General features: G+C 40.5%; 1 protein-coding gene across 3 annotated transcripts in view; it reads right to left on the reverse strand.

Moving 5' to 3' along the window:
* The window catches only part of gtdc1 (glycosyltransferase-like domain containing 1), a 41,074-nt gene extending 20,710 nt beyond the window's left edge, over positions 1-20,364 (reverse strand). For all 3 annotated transcript variants that reach the window (XR_007811417.1, XR_001959697.2, XM_018662990.2), the window contains exons 1-4: positions 20,258-20,364; positions 10,945-11,135; positions 7,077-7,244; positions 5,072-5,245 (exon numbers count right to left, since the gene is read on the reverse strand). Coding sequence is in view for 1 of the 3 variants with exons in the window: in XM_018662990.2 (XP_018518506.1) it covers positions 5,072-5,245; positions 7,077-7,244; positions 10,945-11,135; positions 20,258-20,269 (545 nt within the window). In the remaining 2 variants the exon portion in view is untranslated. The remainder of the gene's footprint in view (positions 1-5,071; positions 5,246-7,076; positions 7,245-10,944; positions 11,136-20,257) is intronic.
* Between the last annotated feature and the right edge of the window lie 656 nt (positions 20,365-21,020).

A 21,020-nucleotide genomic window follows, 5' to 3' on the forward strand; every position in this document is an offset into this window, starting at 1 on the left:
TCTATCAAATGAAACCATATTTACAGTTAATTCCTGGTGATTCCTGTAAATTACTGTTGAAATCTGCAGCAGTGCTGCTGGTTGGTGTGCAGTGCATGCTGGGATACTTTGTCTACAGTCAGCTCCTGATGAACTAGACAGAGTGAGGCCTTCACAGATTAAGAAAACCTGAAACCAGCCTGTGTTTACATGTGATTTGTGTGAACTCGCCCTTTAATTCTGAGTGTCACTAACTACCTGATAATCCGTTGGACAGTCCAGACCCTGATGGACCTGGACAGACTGACGGAGGGACCATGTGTCGCCCTGAACCCTCAGAGGACCTGATCTGTCTGATTACAGTTTGACGACCTCACGGCGAATCAGAGCGGCAGCTGATGAAGCAGGAAGCTCCTCATCTCTAATCACACCCTCCACATGTTTAATCTGCGCAGATGAAAACAGCTGCCCACCACCTTCTCTCCAACAGGACCTGACGTCACACCTCCGAGGGTGGAGGGTGGAGGGTGGAGGGGGGGTGGTTGTGTTGCAGGAGGGTGTACTTTAAGTGTTTTTTGGAGGAGGAGGAGGAGGAGGTGGAGGGTTGTTGGAGTTTCAGCGGTGACTCGGCTCTCGTGGTTCGTGAGCCAGATTAGACCACAATTGGCTCCATGTGTTTGTTTGAAGTTACAGTGATGAAGAGGAACGAATTAAAGATCAAACCAGCCCCGGTGATTTGTCCTTAATACCACACACACACACACACTCTGGCTGCTGTTCAGCGGTGATATAACCATGAAAAATGACTGTTTTCAAACAGTAATCTCATCACTGAGGAGACGACGTCACAGCCCGAGGCTCAGAGGACGTCCTGTCACATGACCAGTCCTCAGGTACGTACGCAGTGTTTTTTTAATTACAAAATCACCGATATTATAAAGTAACTTGTTCTGTTAGTTACATACAGACAAAAGTAACTTGTTAGAGTTAAAAAGTAAAAGATGGTCGTTGGTGTTTCAGAGCTGTAGCACCGCCATCGTCGTCCTCCTCCTCACTGAGGTACTGGGTCGTACCTGAGAGTAGGAACAAGACACCTGAGTAGACAGACTGATTCTCTACTTTCCTAAAACTGAGTTTTGAAAAGTATCTGATTCAAACAGATTTCTGGATGAAACAATCATTTCACAGGGTTTTTCTTCCCACTCTGTAAGAAAACAGCCACACCTGGTCCACCATAAACCCTAGAACTTTCAGACCCAGTGTGAAACAGACCTGTGGATAGTTAGACCTGATTGGTAAGAGATCTGACCAACAACAAAGATTATTAGACCTGGGTTGTACAAAGACCCAAGTAAAACAGGGAGCTGAGGACATTCTGGAATGGCCTGTGTTAGACCCAAGACCTGACCCGCGACAGTAAGACTTGATCCAAAAAAGACCCAAGACCCAATCCTAAAGGGACTCAAGAACCAGGCCCGAGACAGAACAAAGGACAATCAGAGCTGATCTGAACTAGACCAGAGGACAGTCAGACCTAAAGGAAACAAACTACACCTTAAAGTCTAATTCTACCTGGACCAAACCTCCTCAAGGCTGTAAATACTGGACTCTATAAACCGGACTGAATCAGATCCATTGTCATCAGACTTTAAACACTTTAAATCAGATCCTTGTCCTCAGTCAAACACCTGACGAGCAGCAAGAAACCGACAGCTGCTCAAAAACCGACAACAAACCAGCCTGAACCGAGGAGAAGAAGAAAAGGCTTTAAGGTCCAGAACCAGACACCTGCTGATCACGTGGGGTCCTCATTGATCTGGTTTCAGTCAGAGAGAAGTCAGCGTCCTGCTGCTCAGGCTGTGATGGATGTGATGTCTTTGTGTCCCACTGCAGGTCTCTGCTGGCTCGGGTCAATCACTATTAAATTACAAAAGTCCACCAGTCAAAGGCCGATTGATAGATGGATACGGCAAACACACCAACCACAAAGAGGCCTCAGCTTATTCAGACCAACCAGACTCCCTCCACAAAAGACACTTCTTCTGCTCTGGGTTTCTTTTCTTCTTCAGCAGAGGTTTTTTTAACCATAAATTCACCTCAAAGTGACGGTACAGGACAAACTGAAAACTAAACTTTGATTTCATTTTTTGTGATTCAAGAGACAAAAACTAGAAAAGCTAAATCTGAAAAACTGAAAGATCAGATTCAAATAGCAATTAAAGTCTTCAAATGGCAGTTGTGGTTTTAGATGCAGCAGCAGTGTTGGAAAAAAATATCAGAACATTTCAGTTTCAGGTTAAAGCGAAAGGAAACTGAGGAGTTACAGGACATAAAGAGATGAAGAGAAGGTGAAGTTTTGTTTGATATGACTCACTCATGATAATTTCTTTAATCTGGAGCTGAACTCAGAGAAAACTGAAGTTAAATCTGATTATTTGCTGGTCAACTGTAGAGATATTGTGAACTAATCTGTGCTTTAGTTTAAATGAAGTGGAGCTGAAACTTTTTATTTTCTGACAGTAAACTGAAAAAAAAGACATTTTCACCCTTCTAACATTTTATTGACAAAACGTCTTATTTATCAATAGATTCATCTTAAAAAACAATTAATATGATTATTGATAATGAAAATAACTGGCCCTTCTGTGGATGCTGGAATGTTTCTGTTTCTGTAAATCAGGTTTAAAAAACTTCTGTCTCATTATCGAGGAATGGAATAATAATGTGTAGAGGTATTATTATTATTAGGTATTATTATTTTTGAATGGTGTGCAACTCAGCCAATGGGATTTTTTCATTGTGTTTTGAATTATTCCAGAAAATAAACAGTGAGCAGCTAAAGTTTCTGATCCTTCAGGTTTAGTTGATCAGATCATCTTCACAGATGAACACCACTGTTCTGATGTTTGAAGTAAGAAGCTAATGTTAGGCTATAAACCAACTACACCACGGTCACATGACGTCAACGTCTCCACCACTAAGCTTCCAACTGGTCATTTCATTTAGCTCTGAGCTCTTCTACAAAAGCCTTTCTTCTTAGAAAGTTAGTGAGAGTTTGAAAGAGCGTGAATAGAAACACAACGAGGCTGTAAAGGTGGACTGGTGAGTAGATGGGTTTTCATGTTGAACGTCCCCGACAACCTCTGTAGCTCTCATTTAGACACTCGTTAGCAACCGCCTTTTTTAAGACACGGTAAAAGCTTCAAACATCAGGAGTGGGGGATTTACTGACCCATTTTATGTCGGAGAATAAAACCTGAAAATGTCTTGAGCTTGTGTTAAAACCACAGACCTTATTTCAGACATTTAACCAGAAACACACTGACTCTGGGACGAGGGAACAGGAGAAATACAAACTGATTCCCTGTCATTTATAGACAGATTCATTAAAACAACTTAATTAACGTTTAGCTGCAGCTTGTAGATGATGTATTTGATTGGCTGATGGATTTAAATGAGATTATTGATCAGACCGTCACAATGAAGATGCTGCCTTCACAGGAGAACTAAAACAATCTGACATGTTCTTGGTTTGGTTTGTTCCTCTGGGCTGGTTGAGTTTTCCTCCTCCATCTGAACACAGCACATAAATACTCCCCTCCTTCCTCCTCCTCGCCCCGGTTTGTTTCTGTGAGCGTTTTACATTTTCAAAGAGTCGGACTCACAGTGTTTGGTAGGAGGACCGCGGGCACGTTGGGGGGATTGTCGGCCATGCATATAATCACTTACTTACACTCTGTGAGTTTGCTTTGGATCAGACATATTAACATCTGAAAATGAGCCGAGAACCACTGGAGGGGGGGGGTCCTGCAGTTCTGTCACTGATACTAACGCAACAAACACACAACCTTTAAACACCATTATTCTGATACGTGACAAACGACTTTTCTGTCTTAGTAAACGACCATTCATACGAGGGAAAACTCAATCTCTCTTCTGCAGAGAGTAAGGTTTGTCCAAGACGTCTCTGGATGTGTCACTAAACAAAAACCACAAAAAACAGCACTGTCACTTTTTATTTGAAATTCAAATATCTGTTCAAACGTGGGGTGACAAGTTTATTTTTATTTTTTTATTTGAGCTGTAATGACTTGTTGTGATCCAGCAGAGGGTGCTCTATCGGCTTGACCTAACGATAACTCAGTATGGTTTTCTTACGAAAATGGAGGACAGCAGTGAGCAGAGACGTCCTGAGAGGATAATCACGACACCAAAGCATCTGAGAAGCTGCGCATGAAAGTGTTTGGGATTATACACAGATAAAACTAAGGATAAAGGTGCGGTTTGTTGACTTTGTTAAAGTGGTGTTCTGGGGGTTTGGGCGTGAGTTAGAACATATTCAAACAAACTGTGGGCCACTTCTGATTCCTTTCATTTATATTTTTTGTTTAAAGTGACAGCCCTGGTCAGTTACATAGAGACATGTTTCTAGAATTGGTGCTGCTGCTGTTGTGTTGTGTTAGCAGCTGTTTTGACTTCAACTAGCAATCATCTTCATTATTAATTAATCTGCCAATGATCTCCTCGACTGACTGATTTGTTGACTGTTCTATAAACTGTCAGGAAACCTGAGTTTGTCAGAATCGGAGACAGAAAAACATCGTCACACTGAAGAATCTTCAGCATTTTTAACATTTGTCAGTTTGCTCTCGGACATTATTATTTTGTCGATGGACTTATCAGCTCAATCACATGTGTTCTAATGTTTGTTTATATTCAGTTACAGTGAATATTACATATTAAACAGCAGCACAAACACTGAAAACTGACACATTAATCACAGTGACTCAGCTCAGGACCCAGACTATAAAGTTTATATGACAGAGGAGGGCGAGAGAGAAACTCCCTCATACGTTTATTAATTTTACAATGAACCCAACATGTGGTTCACTTTATAGTCCTGCTCTGAAGGAGGGCGGGGGACTCTGCTGGTGGGCCCCCAGTCCAACCAGTAATCCCTGTTAGACTCAGTGATGTGCACAAACAGCTGCTGTCCATTTAAACTATAACTGAAACCAGACTGAGCTGATCTCAGACCTGCCAATCAGGACTCTGAGTCTCTGGTCCTGGTCGATGCTGTAACGTCACTGACCTGTTAACGTCGGGGAACTGGACTGGGTAGTTCAGGACCATGCACTTAGGTCGGATCAGCCGGTCCAGGTCTGTGGGTCGGTGGTCTGGGATCTTCTTCATGAAGGAGGAGATGGAGGACAGGAAGGAGTCCATGTTGAAGCGAGAGTTAAACACCACCACGTCCGCCACAAGGCTGGAGACAGAGATTCAGAGAGGAACTGAACAGGAAGTCTGACGGCAGCAGAGGAAGTCCAGTAAAATCCGAGAAAGGAGACCCTTTATTTGATCCAGCATCTGTGGGATGATCAGGAACAAGCCAGATCCATGGAGGCCCCAAACCTGCAACCCAATGTCCTGGCTCCAGACACCACAGACATACCTGACCAATTTTTGTGGTGAGGTGGGAGCCAGAGGCTGACATTTCCCAGACGGGAGTCAATTTCAGTATTCATCACGTGACTGGGATGGGACGGGAATAAAAGTCAATGGAACCAGGGGCAATAATCACAATAGTCAAGTTTTGGATTCAGGGAAGATGTATCCACCCTGGCAGAGTTTGTCTGAAGTTTTAAAGAAGTTCCTAAGAGTTGAGAGTGATGGTTTCAAATCTCCATATATCATTGTTAGTCTCAATATTAAGAGTAACAGAAGGGCCCGTATAAAACTATGATAGGTAAAGATTTTGACAATAATACAGCTTCAAATATCATGTGTGGGTTTATATCCAACAAAGGTAGGATGGTGTGATCCATGTACTGTATTTCTTACAGACAGAAATCATTCCTCTGAGTTTGGGATAGTACAGGATTATTTGGTCAAACAACTTTTGTGTCAAAGGTTTCTGACCAGATAAATGAAAGTGTTAGATTTTGAAACAGCTGCAGATTATTCTTCAGATGATGCTAACGTGACAGTAGCAGGAACAATCACCGGTTTGTTCCTCTGAGCTGTAGCTGAGTCTGATTATAATTCACATTAGTGAAGTGATCTGGCCTCAGTCCAATCAGAGGAGTCTTAATGATCTGCACTGAGAGTTATTTAATGCTGCTGTAACGACTTTAGAGGAGGTGGGGTGGGGGCTTATTGACATGCTGCCCTGCAGATCAACAACAATCAGTTTTCTGTCAGAGAGCGTCTCTTTACTGTTAGATGTCTGATTAATGACAACACACACACAGCAGCATGTCAGCCAATGTAATTAACCAATCATGTCAGCCCAGCTCGTTAACCAATCACATGTGCAGGCTGACACGCTTATTAAGACAAAGTGTTGCAGCTGAGAGGGGGGAACAAACAAACAGTGGATTAATGCTTCTCGCTTCATATTTTTAAATTGTTGGTCGCCATTAAAACATCTGAAAACACACTCATTAGTCTCTGCAGGGCTCCTTATGATCACATGATGCTGTGTTTGACGTCAGCTTCACACTTTATGACTTGATGTTTCATAAACCTGCAACAGGAACTGAACTGACCCCAGACTTTTGACTACATGAACAGGTATTTGAGGAAACATAACATATAGGACTTGAGATATTTTAGTAGTCGGTGTAAGAACAGCACTTCGTTTTGACATATTGAAAATACTTTGCTTGTGTCGTCGTCATTTAAGGAAAAGGAAACAAATCAAAGGAAAAGAGTGAAGAACGACGCCAGTGTTTTTCTGTTTGAACCTTAATCACTGTCTGAAACATGACGTCAAACATCTCATTGATCAGACACCTCCTGATTTATTTTAGATAAACCTCTTGTTTGTTAATAACATTAAAATATGAAACCTCCTCTTCGTTGTCCAGTCACAGTTAATTAGTGCATGAATTCTGGACCTTGATCCACCACAACCCGAACCATGTTCAGCTCATCTTTGAGTCCAGGTGAAAGTCTGCACCGAATTTGAAGAAATTCCTGTAAAGTACACCCCCCAGACCAACCAACTGATCTTAACCCGGTCAACCTTGAGCCCCTCCAACCCCAAACAGAGTAAAGACCTGTACAGACAACAAGAGAACGACTCTGGTGTTTACCATGAGAGGACCTGGTTGTATCCGTACTGGAAGTCTCTGTCCTGGTCTTTGCGGACTGGATACACCAGCTGGTTCTCGTGGAAGTACAGGACCTTCTTCAGACGTGCCAGATCTGGTCTAAGAGCCACCAGCTCACACAGGTTCAGGACCGAGCTGCTGAACAGGACTCTGCAGAGGAAGACAGACACATGATCAGATCGGGGCCTAATCAATAACACTGTGTAACAAAACTGTCACTTACTCTTGTTCCCGGGCAGAAAGTATTATTCCCCTGTTGTTTATGAAGTAAAAGTAAAAATGAAAAAGACTTTTCTTTTCAAACTTTGCTTACGTAACCTGCGTAATGACATTTTCGAACTTACCCTTTTTTCAGATCATTCCAGGTAGATTCAGAGCTGAGTAAATGATACATAATTCTCTAGAACTTCAGAACCACTTCAGTTTAGTTCTAGCTGCCTGAGTGAACACTTAGTGCGGTTCAGTTCTTCTCACAAGTCTGAATTTCTGAGTTCTGACTCAGAACCTGAACGCCCCCTGAAGTTGGATTTCCAACTCAGCAAGTCGGAGCAATCCCACCAACCCATGACATAAGAATTCAAGATGGCTGCTCCTCACATCAACAGTAGTGAACTCTCTGCTAATGTTCCTATATTATATAGCAGTTTGTTTCACATTAAGTCAGTTTGTGTGGTAACAGAATGACAAATTAAACGAAATCTAAATGTTTTTTACATAATGAAATCCTCTGAAAAGCAAATATATCTGCTCCTTTTCACCTACTCTGAGGTGATTCTCCAAAAGAGTAACAACAACAAAGACTTTCCTGTGAGCGTCCATGTTTTTATGACTTTTAAATTGGAACGCTGTCAACTCAGAGATTCATTGTTGTTTTAGTCAGACCTTTTAAAAATGCGCAAATTTGCCAGTTTTTACATAGAAAATGGAATGACTTAAATTCCAACTTTCATTATCTAGGTCACAAAAGCAATGTTTGAAGGAAGGTAATGGCAATTTTCTCTACTTTTACAACATAACCAATTAAGAAATAATTGCCAAGAACCATCTAGGAAAAAACCTTGGTGTTACGTAATATAATCAAAAATTCAGCCAAAGAATTTTCTGTCAGTGAACAAATCAATCAACTAATCATTCAGGCTGTAGAAAGCTAGGTTGGAGTTAAATAATGAAACATGTGCAATAGGGCTGAACAGGAGCCAATCAGGAGGTGAATCCTCTTTATGTGGCATTTTGATTAAAATTGAAAAAAAAAAACCAGCTAGATTTACACTGATCATTCATCATTTATTTTAAGCAGCTGGTTCGCTCGACAAAAATGAATCTTTTAAACCTGTTTCTCTGAAAATTTACAAACAACTGCCAAACGTTTACATGAGCTGTATCAATATAACGTGATAATCTACCATTAGTCATCCATTTTCAACAGGGTCCAGGTCGTGAGAGCAGCTCTTCCAGGGAGATTCACAGACTTTCCCAAGCCGCCCAAAGAACTTAATCTCTCCCCTGTGTCCAGGGTCTGACCCAGACTCACCCCGCCCTGGGTGGACATGTCCAAAACACCTCAGCTAGAAGGTGTCCTACACAGATGGACGAAACAGTGGGTCTGATCCTCATGGATTAATGAACTGCAGCTCTGTGTGCAGCTAAAACAAACTGTCGGAGTCTGGATCTAGTTTTTGACCTTCAGCGTCTATCGGAGATGTTTCAGTAAAACCCTGTGAGTTCAGAGCTTTGGTAAGAAAACAGACGTCTTCAGGGAAACCTGAAGGAAAACAGAGTCTGGTTCACTGGGCACAGGAGAACAGTTAGTTTGTTAAATCAGATGATTCCTCTGGATTTACTCTCTAAGTCCTGCAGGTTTAAACTCTGACTCCACAGGAAGTTTTCTATTCTTGGCGGTGAGGAGAGTAAAAATAGAGAGGACTCATCTGGTTTGAGTCAGACTGATTCCTGTTCCACTTCTGTACCACAGGCCTGAAAACAGACTTCATCAGGTCCAGGAAATCAGTCTAATCCAGGTCTGAGAGTCTCACAGTGATCAGCGAGGCCACATCAAAGTCCTACATCCTGGGTTTAAATAAGGGAGGGGGAGCTGACGTGGTGGGTGAGTGATGAAGGGGGAGTTGAGGTTTAAGGTGGGGCACTGAGGATGGGGTCAGTCAGGGAAATCCAGAGGGTTCAGATAACCTGGTTTTCATAGGACTGTGTTTTGACAGACATAAATAACCAAAAAAAAACTAAACAACAACAATAAACTGAAGGTGTGATACTTTAGCGGCGCTGTTGTTACCAACAAACATGGCCGACTGACTGAAATGTCCCATAGTAAATGAAACAACTGTGAAATATCACATTTGCATATTCATAGTTCGATTTATCGGGCTGATATTTACTGAACGATGAAGAGAATGAATATTATTTTCACGTTAGTTCTGCAAGCGCACTAAAGAAGTTTACCTGACACACCTGCGTCCTGTCATCACCTACCTGTGCTGCGTCTCCCTTGTACTTGACTCAGATTGGGTTATAGACGGCATGTTGTCAGTTCAGTTCCTCCTCTCAGAAAATAAGGTAAAATTTTAGACATTTATTATTTGTTGACTTTGAACCAAATCACAAAATTGAAATTGTTTAAATTTACGGGCTAGAGGAGTTTACAGACTCCAGCAGTGTTGTCCTGTTTCTGGTCAGGCTATTATTATTTATATATGTGAAAGTGAAACTGAGAATCAGTCATGAAAACACATCTCATTCAGTCAAACCATTGTTTGGACAGTTTGGATATTTATCTAAAGAAATCACTGAATTCTGACTAAATGGAAAAAAAAAAACCTAATAAATCCTCTACATTGAAACTCAAGCCTGATAAATTCTGAAGCTGATGAATATCTGTAGATTTGTTAAGATGATGCAGCAGCTGTGAGAATCTCAGGACTTATTTAAATTCAGGAGGAGATTAAAGGACGGAGCAGTGAAACAGTGAATCATGTTTGTTCATGATGCCCTTTTTAAACACAATCTGAGAATGAGTCAGCCCCCCCCCCCCCCCAACCCCTCCACACACTGAGACAACACAATCTGCAGTGAATGAAGGCCTTTCAGTATCATCTCTGGGTATGACTTTTCACATATATCAGGCTGAAGTTGGTCTGGTTGGTTGGTTTCTGACCTTTAACTCACTGATACGATCGGATATTAGTCATCATTGAAACCTGCAGTCTCTCTGCTCTTCATCATCCTCATCACTCCACTTAGTAAAGAGAATCTGTCTGAATACAAATGTCCAGACTTTACCACAATCAGTTCCCGGGGAGTCCACAAGTGGACTTTCGAGTGGACTTTCTGTAGACTTCAAGACACCACTTAGCAATCAGATGTCACTTGATTTTACTTGGAAAATTACCAATTACTGTAATAATAATAATAATGATAATACTGAAGATGTTTGCTTTGTTGACGTAGAGGAGTTTCAGATTGCACCAACGGATCATATAGAGGCTGAATAATCTGGATTAGATATAATCTGATTCCCAGGTGACATCTTCTGGATTCAGCCTCTGACTAAAATCCAAACTTCTCCTGTTTAACTAATGAGACATTTTACTGAAATAAATCAGGCTTCCTGTTAATTTACAGGCTGTCAGTTTCTCCTGGACTGTTGAATGAGGTACACATCACACAAAGGTCACCTGTGCAGGTGAGCAAGTATTACCTGTCCACGTACAACAGATGACTTGTAAACTGTACTGTTAAAAACTCTTTAAAAATGAGTAATTTTAAATGTTTTTATAGAATAACCAAACAGAAACACAGCACGAGTGTTACATGAAGAAACAGTACGATGTCTCACCTGTATGAGGGACAGGTGGGGATGGTCTGGCTGAAGTACAGCGCTGCCGTCCTCGCCCTCCAGTGCCATTTCTTGGCGGGCAGCGTGAAGACAGAGCAGCCGTCGATGTTTTCTTTCAGCAGGTCAATCAGCTGTTTGTGAGATCCGCCATAAAACGCCTCCACCAGCAGAACGCTGGGAGAACTGGAGCTCTGACAGGAAGATGAGACACAGTTATTGAAGCGTTATCTGACGGCACGTTGCGTGTACAGACATTACATGTAAAAACATACACCAGTGTTATCTGTGACGTCTGAAAGTTGCATTTCCAAACATTAACCTAGACCAGTGTTACCGGTCTGAGAATAGCAAGCGCATGTTACCTAACCAAATGTTATGCGGACAAGCCAACATTAATGCTACGAACAATTCCAGTTTGAACACCCATATGAATGTTTTGTGTCCAAATATTATGCAGGTTTTTTTTCAAAAATCAAAGTACCAGACAAATTTAAATGTTGACTTGATGGTGGCGCTACAGGAAATGTCGGAGAATCATTAGTTATTACTAGAATATGAACGTCTAGTTGTTGAGATATTTCAGTCTGAACCAAAGCCTCATTAGTGTAGCTATAACCATGGTTGGACACTGACAAAATCCGCCTATTTGCAGCACAATGATAGAGAGGCTCTGGGTCCATTATGATGGCGGGGAGGTTTACGCAGCAAGCAGGAGGAAGTGGACGACTTACTTCTTGTCCTTCCCCTGAATTCCCTGAGAAAATCTGACAAATTAATGAGAAACTATTTTAATTTATTCATTATAATTACCCAAATAAGCAAACAATCTGATAATGCACTGCTTCACTGTGACAGATGTGAATATTTCCTGGTTTTCTAACGAGTGTGTCGACAAAACAGGAAGGCGTTACACTGTCATCAAGGAACAGAGCTAGAAACCTCAGTTATAAACAGTTACGTGATCACTGATCACATGCAACCTCAACATCTCTGATAGATCAAAGCCAAACAAGCCAAACCCGTGGAAACTGTGGTGTTTTCTGACATTTTAACGACCAGATGATTATTGATTTACCAAGATAACAACTGGCACGCCAACTGATAATAGAAACAATTGTTGGTTGTACCAGGAAAACACTTCATCTTTCTATCAGATCAATATTTAAACACAGTATGTGTGCCCACATCCTGTGTCAGAGCGAGGTAGAAAAACTTAGGATGACTGATCATGAGAAACTAGAAGAGAGAGACTTGAAATGAACGTCACATCTAAACATACAGAAACTTGACACACCAGCCTGCAAAACATTACTTGTGGATTTATTAGATAATAAAAACAGCCGGAGAACAAACCCATGTCAGACAACAGCAAAACTAACACACAGAGGAGGCCGCTTAATTAAAAACACCTCATAAAAGTCAATTAATAAATAATACCTGGTCACAAGAGATGCACCTGAAAACAAAACCAGTAAAACAGGCTGCATATATTTAACAGAAAGACATTCAATATCTCTGGAGTCAAGCAGATATCCTGTTCCCACCACTAACAGTTACACCTGCAAGAAACTAAACTCTGAGAAAATACATTTAAAAGCTTCGTGCGGAGATCAGACTTTAACCTCCTGAGGAAAAACGACATGCTTTTGATAAATATTTTTGGGTGGTTTTCTTTTTCAGATGCATGTCAGAAAAACATGTTTGTGATGTCTAACTCAGGTTTATCAGGCCTGTGTGAGCTGAAAATCCTTTAGGTTTATACTTTCTGTTGCACAAAGAGGTGAAATTTAACTAAACTGGCTTTAAAAATTAATTAGTCAAGATGTTTTAAAGCAAAAAAGACAAATACTCTGTCTGGTTTCAGCCTCTAAATTGTAAATATTAATTGGCTTTCAATTTGCCTCAGGCACAGACATATTGTGATGGACATTTTTACTTGTTTTACTTGACATTTAACAGAATAAACCGGTCATTAAATCAATTCATAAAAAAAGAATCATAGTGAAAATACTGAAAGAGTACATTTATTTCTCACTGAGGGGAATTTTTCCTTTCTATTTTTACTTTTTCAGTTAGTATCGAGTTTTCTTTTCGTATTTCCAGTCAACATATGTACACACCATGAGTGTGCAGGTATTTATCTGGTACAGTATTAGTGTAGTGGACTAAAACATGACAGTGACTAATGTTTCTGCTGTTTTAGGATAAATAAATAAAAAAAATGCAACACAAAAGAATAAGTAATGTAAAATAACCAGTATGTGTTGGTTTTCCACAGCTAGCTAAAACCCTCAGACAGTAGAAAACCCGTGACGTGGACTGGATTTAAGAGCCTGACGGAGGCGACGTGGTCCTGATTCTCCTTTGCTCCTTTCAGGCAGCAAATGAAAAACTATTGTTGAAAGTTAACTTTGCAGTAGCAGACCACAACAGAGCAGTAATATCCGCCTATTTGCAGCACAGTGATAGAGAGGCTCTGGGTCCATTATGACGGCGGGGAGGTTTATGCAGCAAGCAGGAGGAAGTGGACGACTTACTTCTTGTCCTTCCTCTGAATTCCCTCCCTGCGATTTCCAGTCCACCCTCCATTTAGCTGCCCACAATGGGTGCTAATGTGGCTGCAGCAGCACTCAGCATTCGCCCACAGACTGCTCAATCAGTCAATATCTGCTCCCTGCAGCTCTGTAATGCCACTCATATCTGGAGAAGGAAATGAGCTGTGCAATCTGCTGTCTTTTTCTGTTTCTGTCGGAGGAAGGCAGATACGGGTCCTCTGGTTCAGCAGAGGTTAAATGCAAATGCTGCAAAAATAAGAATCTGATTGGAAACACGCGCATAATGTCGGCCCATTGTGCTACAAGGGTCCAATCTATTTCCTGAATGCGGTCAAAATAATGTGAAATATGAAAATGTGAATGTGTCAGACGGAGGGGGGAGGACGGAGGAGATGGGACGATTAAACTCGGTGGTTCATAACCTTTTTGGCCTTTAAAACGAAGAAATGTCGACTGGGTTCAGGTTCAGGCTGAGATCAGCAGGTTTTTACTGCTCCTGTTGTTTCAGAGTCCAGTGCTACACAGGAAGAGGAAGAAAAAACAGAAATAACATTTTCATTTTTGTCTCTTTAATCATTGTGACTCCTCAGGTCAGTGTTGGGACCCTGAGCCAGAGGTTGGAAACCACTGGATTAAATTTAAAAAAGGGGGGAGAAAAAGCCAAATAATATGTCACTATACATTTAGAAATGTGATGTTGTTTTGATCATTTTCATCTGTCCTCTGAACATTAAATGGAGGAGAAAATAGACATACCATTTTAAATTCTTAAATCTTTTTAATCACTGTGACCACTCAGGTTGATGCTTGGACCCTTTGGTAGGTCCTGAGCCAGAGGTTGGAAACCACTGGATCAACTAAAACAAATAAATACTTAATTAAAAGTTTTAAAATGGGATATGGGATAAATATATAAATGTCAACAACAAACAGATATAAAAGGAAAAATAAAAGTGGACAAATGAAGCAAAAACAGACAAAACAATAAAAAGTCAAATAAATTTATGACTGTCAGCGAAAACAAAATACTGATAAAGGGGAGATAAAATCAAACACAGAATAATTGAATGGAACAATTAAAATCAGAACACCCCAGTTTAAACAGATAAATCCTCACCTGTTTATCTAAATAATCAGTAACGTCTACACACCATGAACAACTGTCAATCAGTTAATCTGTCTAGATAAATGATCCAATCAGATCTTTTAAACCGAATATTTTAATATGTTAGGGTTGTAAAGACTGTGTTTACACCTCAGATCTGAACTTGGTGAGGGAACAGGGTCTGGGTCTGGTTGTCTAGTCCACATGTAAAGATAATCAGCTCAATGGACGAGTTGAGATTTCGTAACGTTATGACTATAGGTTATTTTGGCCTTTGATCATCCTACGTTAGTACGTTGAATGTAGATCAGGTGTTAAACTGGGGTCATCTTCTAGGATCAGGTCCAGCTGGTCCTGGATCCAGGTCTCGTTGGACCCTGTTAATGAGCAAACAGGGTCTGGGTCTGGTGGTCCACATGTGACGTTCATCCAGCTCAGGATGAGTCGAGATTTCGTACGAAGCTAAATTAATGATATCATTATGAATTAAAAGTTGTCTTTTACGATCGGGTCCGGTCGGTCCTGGATCCAGGTCTCGTTGGACCCTGTTAAACCTGCGGTGTCAGATGATATCATGAGGACGTCATGTAGGATGAAGCAGTGAATTCCTTTAGCGCCCACGGATTCATAACACACATCATCATCATCATCAAACATGAAGAAGCAGAAAAACATTTCCAGGCCGGTTCCACCGACAGACAGTCTAGTTTCCAGCCTCGCTCGGCCCGGCTGACTCAGCCTCTGGTTGATGAGTTCAGCTCTCGGGGGGGATTCCCTCTCTGGGGGAAATCGATGACATTAACCCTTTGTTTCATGTGTGTCGGCAGCCTTCCATGCTCAGCGGCAGTGGGCGAGGGAAGGTGTCTAGGTGAGATGAGTCTGAGAGGCTGGAATCCCCCGATGTGGTTTACGGGGACTCTTTAAGGTGGAATGATCTGCTCTCTCTGCTTTACTTGCTCGTTTTCACATTTACTAACAAACTTCCTGTCATCAGACGCAGGACGGTCAGGCTCGACGTGGGCGTCACATAGTTTTATTCCAGTCTACGCTGAGCTGAGGGATTCACATCTTCAGTTTCCTGATCCCTGACTTCCTTCCTGTCCTCTCACCTTATTTACATCATCAAATTTCTCATCATTTTCTTTTTCCATTTACAAACTTTCATTTATTTGAAGTCAAATTCCATTTATTCATGTTATTTGTCAATTATTACCGTTACACGTGTAGTGACTTCACCGTTTATTATTTACATTTTTCCATCAGGTTTTCTCTTTCCATTTATCGGCTTTGATTTTTCTTTACCTTTCATCATGTTTTTATATCCACACTTTTACATTTTTTTTACTCCATTTGTTGACTTTGTTGATTTTTTAGATTCAACTTTTTATCTGTCATTTATGACTTTTTTTTTCCATTTGCAGACTTCATCTGAAGTCAAATTCCATTTATTCATTTTATGGATTTCTGTGGTTTAATTTGATGACTTTACAGTTAATGACTTTTATTTTTCTATTAGCTTTTCTCATTCTACTTGTCCACTTTGATTTTTATTTTTTTTTTGCATGAATTATATTTTAACTTTTAGATTTGTTAAATCTTTTTTTTTCTTTTACACCTGTTTTTCTCTATTCTGCTTCTATTTTTAGATTCAACTTTTCATTACAGTTTGACTTACGATTATATTTTTTCCTTTTTATTTATATATCTGTTCTGACTTTTAGAGTTTCAACAGCTGAATTATTGGTACATTCTTCTGGCTTTTATTTTTTGATATCATAAATTTGATCATTTTGTTAAGTTGACTTTGATCTGTTCAATTTTTATGTTTGTCAATTTAATTTTTTTGTTGATTAATTAATGTTAACAATTCTGGCAGCTGACAGTGTTGAGATATTTCTATTGCTCTTTAACCTCACTTCGATTTATCTTCATCTACTGTTTGATTTGTTCAAGTCAACTTTAAAGAGTTTCATTTGAAGACTTCAATTTTTCAACTTTTTGCTGTTTTTTATAATCTCAGAGTGAAATGTGACTGTTGTATGAAATTGGTCCAGAAATGTTTCTCTTGACACCAACATAGACAACAGGAGAAGTTAAAACCAGTAAAATCTCATCTGTCAGGTAAAGACAGGTATCCTGTTTTATCGGCTCCACTCTGCTGTGACTGACTTTATAGAGGCTGAAATATCTAATGCAACATGTATTTAACTTCATTTAAATGTCACAATATTAATGTCATTATGATGCTGTGTACAGCTCACGAGTTATATTGTGTAAAAAGTCAATGGAGATCCATTCACTCACATTATATTTCAGTCAGTACAAACCTAATTTAAATATCAAACTGTTCAGTATCACACATCAGTCATCTGTGTACACGAGCTCGTAATAATGACTGGTTATATGATGGATTAAAGAACCACTCCACAGTCCATAACTACAGTCTGAATGTGTGACCTGTGTAGTTACTGCACATTACAGGGCAGCAGGTTTTATCGTACAGTCGATCAGTTTCACACGCTCAGGAAATGCTTCAGTAGTGAATATCTGATGAATGAGGGACTGTGGGAGGTGAGGATCTGGACGGTTTTCTACTTCAACAACACTGAGGTTTTACTCTGCTCATTCATCAGGTCCTGATCTGCAGCATGGACCGCACCATCAGTCACTACAAAGAACCTACAGCACTGATAACAAGGCTTCATTTAAACACACTGAACAGAAGGATGCTTTCGAGCTGAAGTCCAGGGTCCAGGTCCGACACAGCTCAGTGACGCCGTACGTCACTTTATGAATGTAAGGTAGGACGAAGACCCAGGGAAGCCTCATCTCTGTTGCTATGGTTACGCCTGGAGTGCACACTACTGCGGAGTCTCCGAGTCCCTAAAACTTTTAAGACTTTTGGAAACTCTGCCGGACCCTGTTTTAGTTTGGAAACTCCGGGGTTGTGTTTTAGTCTGGACGGACAGAAACGACAACGCAGACGCCCACGTTCACTTCCTGATTGGTTCTTATCAGTCATGACACATCCTTCCCTAACTGGTCACGCTCCGATCACGACACATTTCATTCATTCTGATGTGGAGCTAAAACACTGCCTGATACGTACAGTTACAGCTGCAGACAGAATTTCATATTCCTACTTTTTAAATGTAATCTATTATTGAAATGTGTTTTTACCTACTATTGATCAGTCGATTTTCATCTGTTAGTCAATCAGGAGAAAATTAATCACTAACTATTCAGATAATCAATGAATTGTTTAAGAAAAAGGTGTTGAAGTTGCAGGTTCTCGCGTTCTATGTCTGATACTTTGGTCAATTAAAGTCACCTTGGACTTTAGAATGATATAACTTTTTCTCAGTTTTCTCACGTGTTATCGACCAATCAATCAATAGAGAAAATACTCAGCAGGAGAATCAATAATGAACTGTTTGTTGCAGCTCTGACTGGAAACTCTGCTCACATCCTGATGTCTCTGCTGATTAAATAAATAAGTTGAAATAAACCCCCAGTCACTGACAAGAACAATCAGTAAATTGTCTTCTACCACATGGTTCATGTATCAATAGATACATGAGATCAATATATAAAAATCACTGAGAGCTTGAAACAAAAACCTTAGAAATCTGCTTCATATTGTGAAGTTTCAATTTAAACCATGAGTCATGTTCTGTGATCCTGTTCTGAATGTACTGCAGTATTACACATAGTATTCAGCTGTCACTCTGAGGTACTGACGCCTGCTGCAGGCCGCCACCATGTTATATACACTCTATAATATTACACTGCTCCACAGCTGTACTTAAATATAGAATAGTTAAAGCTGATTACCTCCATCAACAGTGTGGACTAAGATTATATTAACAAATATGAATAACACCATGATGAAACGCCCTGAACATCTCTGCAGAACACATCCCTTCAATCATACCCAGTAACATTAGCAGTAGCACTGCTAGCAGGAGCATTATTGATATTAGCAGTAGCAGAAACATTAGCAGCAGCAATATTAACAAAAATAAGCAGTGTTAGTAAACATTAGCAGTGAGAGTGAGTGCTAGCCGTAGCAGGAATATTGGCTGTGTTTGAAACCTCATACTAACGTACTGCCTACTACACACTCAAACAGTATGTACTGTATACTGCCTACTAAATGAGCGTTCAAGTAGGTGGCCGTTCACACTGAAGCATACTACCAGTATCCCAGAATGCATTTCACACCACCGGCGGCAACAGCAACAACTGGCGGCGATTTAAAGTAAAGATTTTTCACGTTTATTGATCGTTTCTCTGTCCTTTTAGTACATTGGTTATTTTTTTAGGCGACAATATTGCCATATAGATTTATAATTTGTATTCAGTTAGTGTTATAAACTCCTGTTTATAAATCTGCTCTGAAGTTTGCGGAGTTCTGGGCAGAGCCGCTGGCCGGCCTGCCGTGTTTACCGCCGTTATCCTGGGTCCGAGGCTTCAGTTATGCCTCTCAGCCACCTGCTGTCACTCACAGCAGGGAAGACGACAGAGGCGATCGGCTCATCGTCTGCGGTACATTATCCAGATGTACATCAATTCTGGATTTCCCTCAGAAGTATTAACACACATCAAGTTTCAGTCAGATTGCTAGCTCCCAGTAAATTAATGTGATGTGAACTGCTAAGACTGGGGGAAAGTAAGAAAAAAGATAAAGGTCTCTTTCATTAAAATCAGTTATTATTATTATTATTATCACTACTAGTAAACATTAGCAGAATTAGCTGTAGCAGGACCATTAGCAGTATCAGTTTTCCATGTTAACCAATGTACAGTTAACATCTGTTAATTATTGGCAGATTAAACTACCCAGTTTAAAATGAGCTCCACCTGGTGTAGTGTTGATCAAATAATTTCCTACACTGTGTCCAGTAAAAAACAGGACCAGATGTTTTTGGTAAATCCTGTAAACTAGAGATTTATAAAGCTCCTGTTATGATTCTCATTTATAATTAATAGCTGTCAGGTAATTGTGGAATCATTTAAAGTTAATATTCATACTTGGGCTTCAAGTTTAAAAATAATGAGTGAAATCTTTAATTCTTACAGGAGGTGATAGATGAGACCAGAGTTAACCCCGTTCACTGCTGTTTGTTATTGTATGTTTAGTTACCAAAGTACTACTAAAGTAACGTACAAGTAACTGCAGTAAATATACTTTGTTACTTTCCATCACTAAGGTTTGTTAAAGTTTGGTTAAATGCAAACACTGGTGTCGACTGTCTTTAACTCCAGTCTACTCAGCTGAAGAGTTTCAGTGTATTTATTTAAACTTAGGTTCAGTGTTTCCATGTTGCTGTGAACAGACTCAGTCCTGCTGTGTGTTAGCTGTTAGCTCCGTTAGCGCTCTCAGCCAAGCACGCTGCAGGACTCTGCTAACAGCTAACAGCTAACAGCTAACGGCTAACGGCTAACGGCTAACAGCTAACCAGCACTCCTCCTCCCGGTAAAAAAAAACATCGCTCCGCCTTCACCGCCGGTAACAGCCTCCCGGACTAACGGAGCACCGTCCCGGCTGTTACCCAGCGGTGATGCGGTCGTCAGTGCCCTCACCGGAGGACAAACAGCGGCCCGAGATCACTCACACGGACGGCTCAATCACCAACAGCGGTACACTCACCTCTGACTGCATCTGTTCGGCGCCAACTGACAGCACGCGTACGTCCCCCTACGTCATCACGTCGATTTTAAAGCGGTGCCAGGCAGGACGTCCTCCTCCCGCCTCCTCCCCCCGTAAAAAATACAACACAAATATACCAGTCTGTCCGCCATTTAACGACAATAAATAATAACTCAAAAACAGAGTACATACAGTCAGAGACAGCATGACCTTCAGTACAAATTTAGAATATAAACTTTATTATTAATCAGTGTCCTAATTTGTCTTTGGCTTTGGTTGTGGTAGTACATCACAGCCTTATAGTACTGTGCTGTACTGTATAGTAACAGCAGTAATATTAGCACAGGTAGCAACAGTAGTACTAAAGGTAGGAGTAGTAGTAATAGTAATGGTAGCTAGCAGTAGCAGAAACAGTATTAGCCCTTGGTAGTGGCAACAACAGTTGTAGGAGTGTTGGTAAAAGCAGTAGTAGTAGTATAGCGCAGCAGCATTAGCAGTAACAGTAACTTTAGCTATTGGGGCAATAGCAGTAGCATTATTAGAAGTAGCATAAGTACTAAGCAACATTAGCAGCAATGTCAGTAGAAAGCAGCATCAGCAGTAAAATAGGCAGTATCAGTGTTACTAGTAGAATAAGCAATATTAGCAGTAGCAGGAACATTAGCAGTAGGAGTGACCAGGGTAGCAGTATTAGCAGTAACATTAGCAGTGGAATTAACAGTAGGATTAGCAGAAGTAACAGTAACAGGAACATTAACAGTAG

This window comes from Lates calcarifer, unplaced genomic scaffold (genome assembly GCF_001640805.2).
Source record: "Lates calcarifer isolate ASB-BC8 unplaced genomic scaffold, TLL_Latcal_v3 _unitig_5444_quiver_468, whole genome shotgun sequence".
NCBI lineage: Eukaryota > Metazoa > Chordata > Actinopteri > Centropomidae > Lates > Lates calcarifer.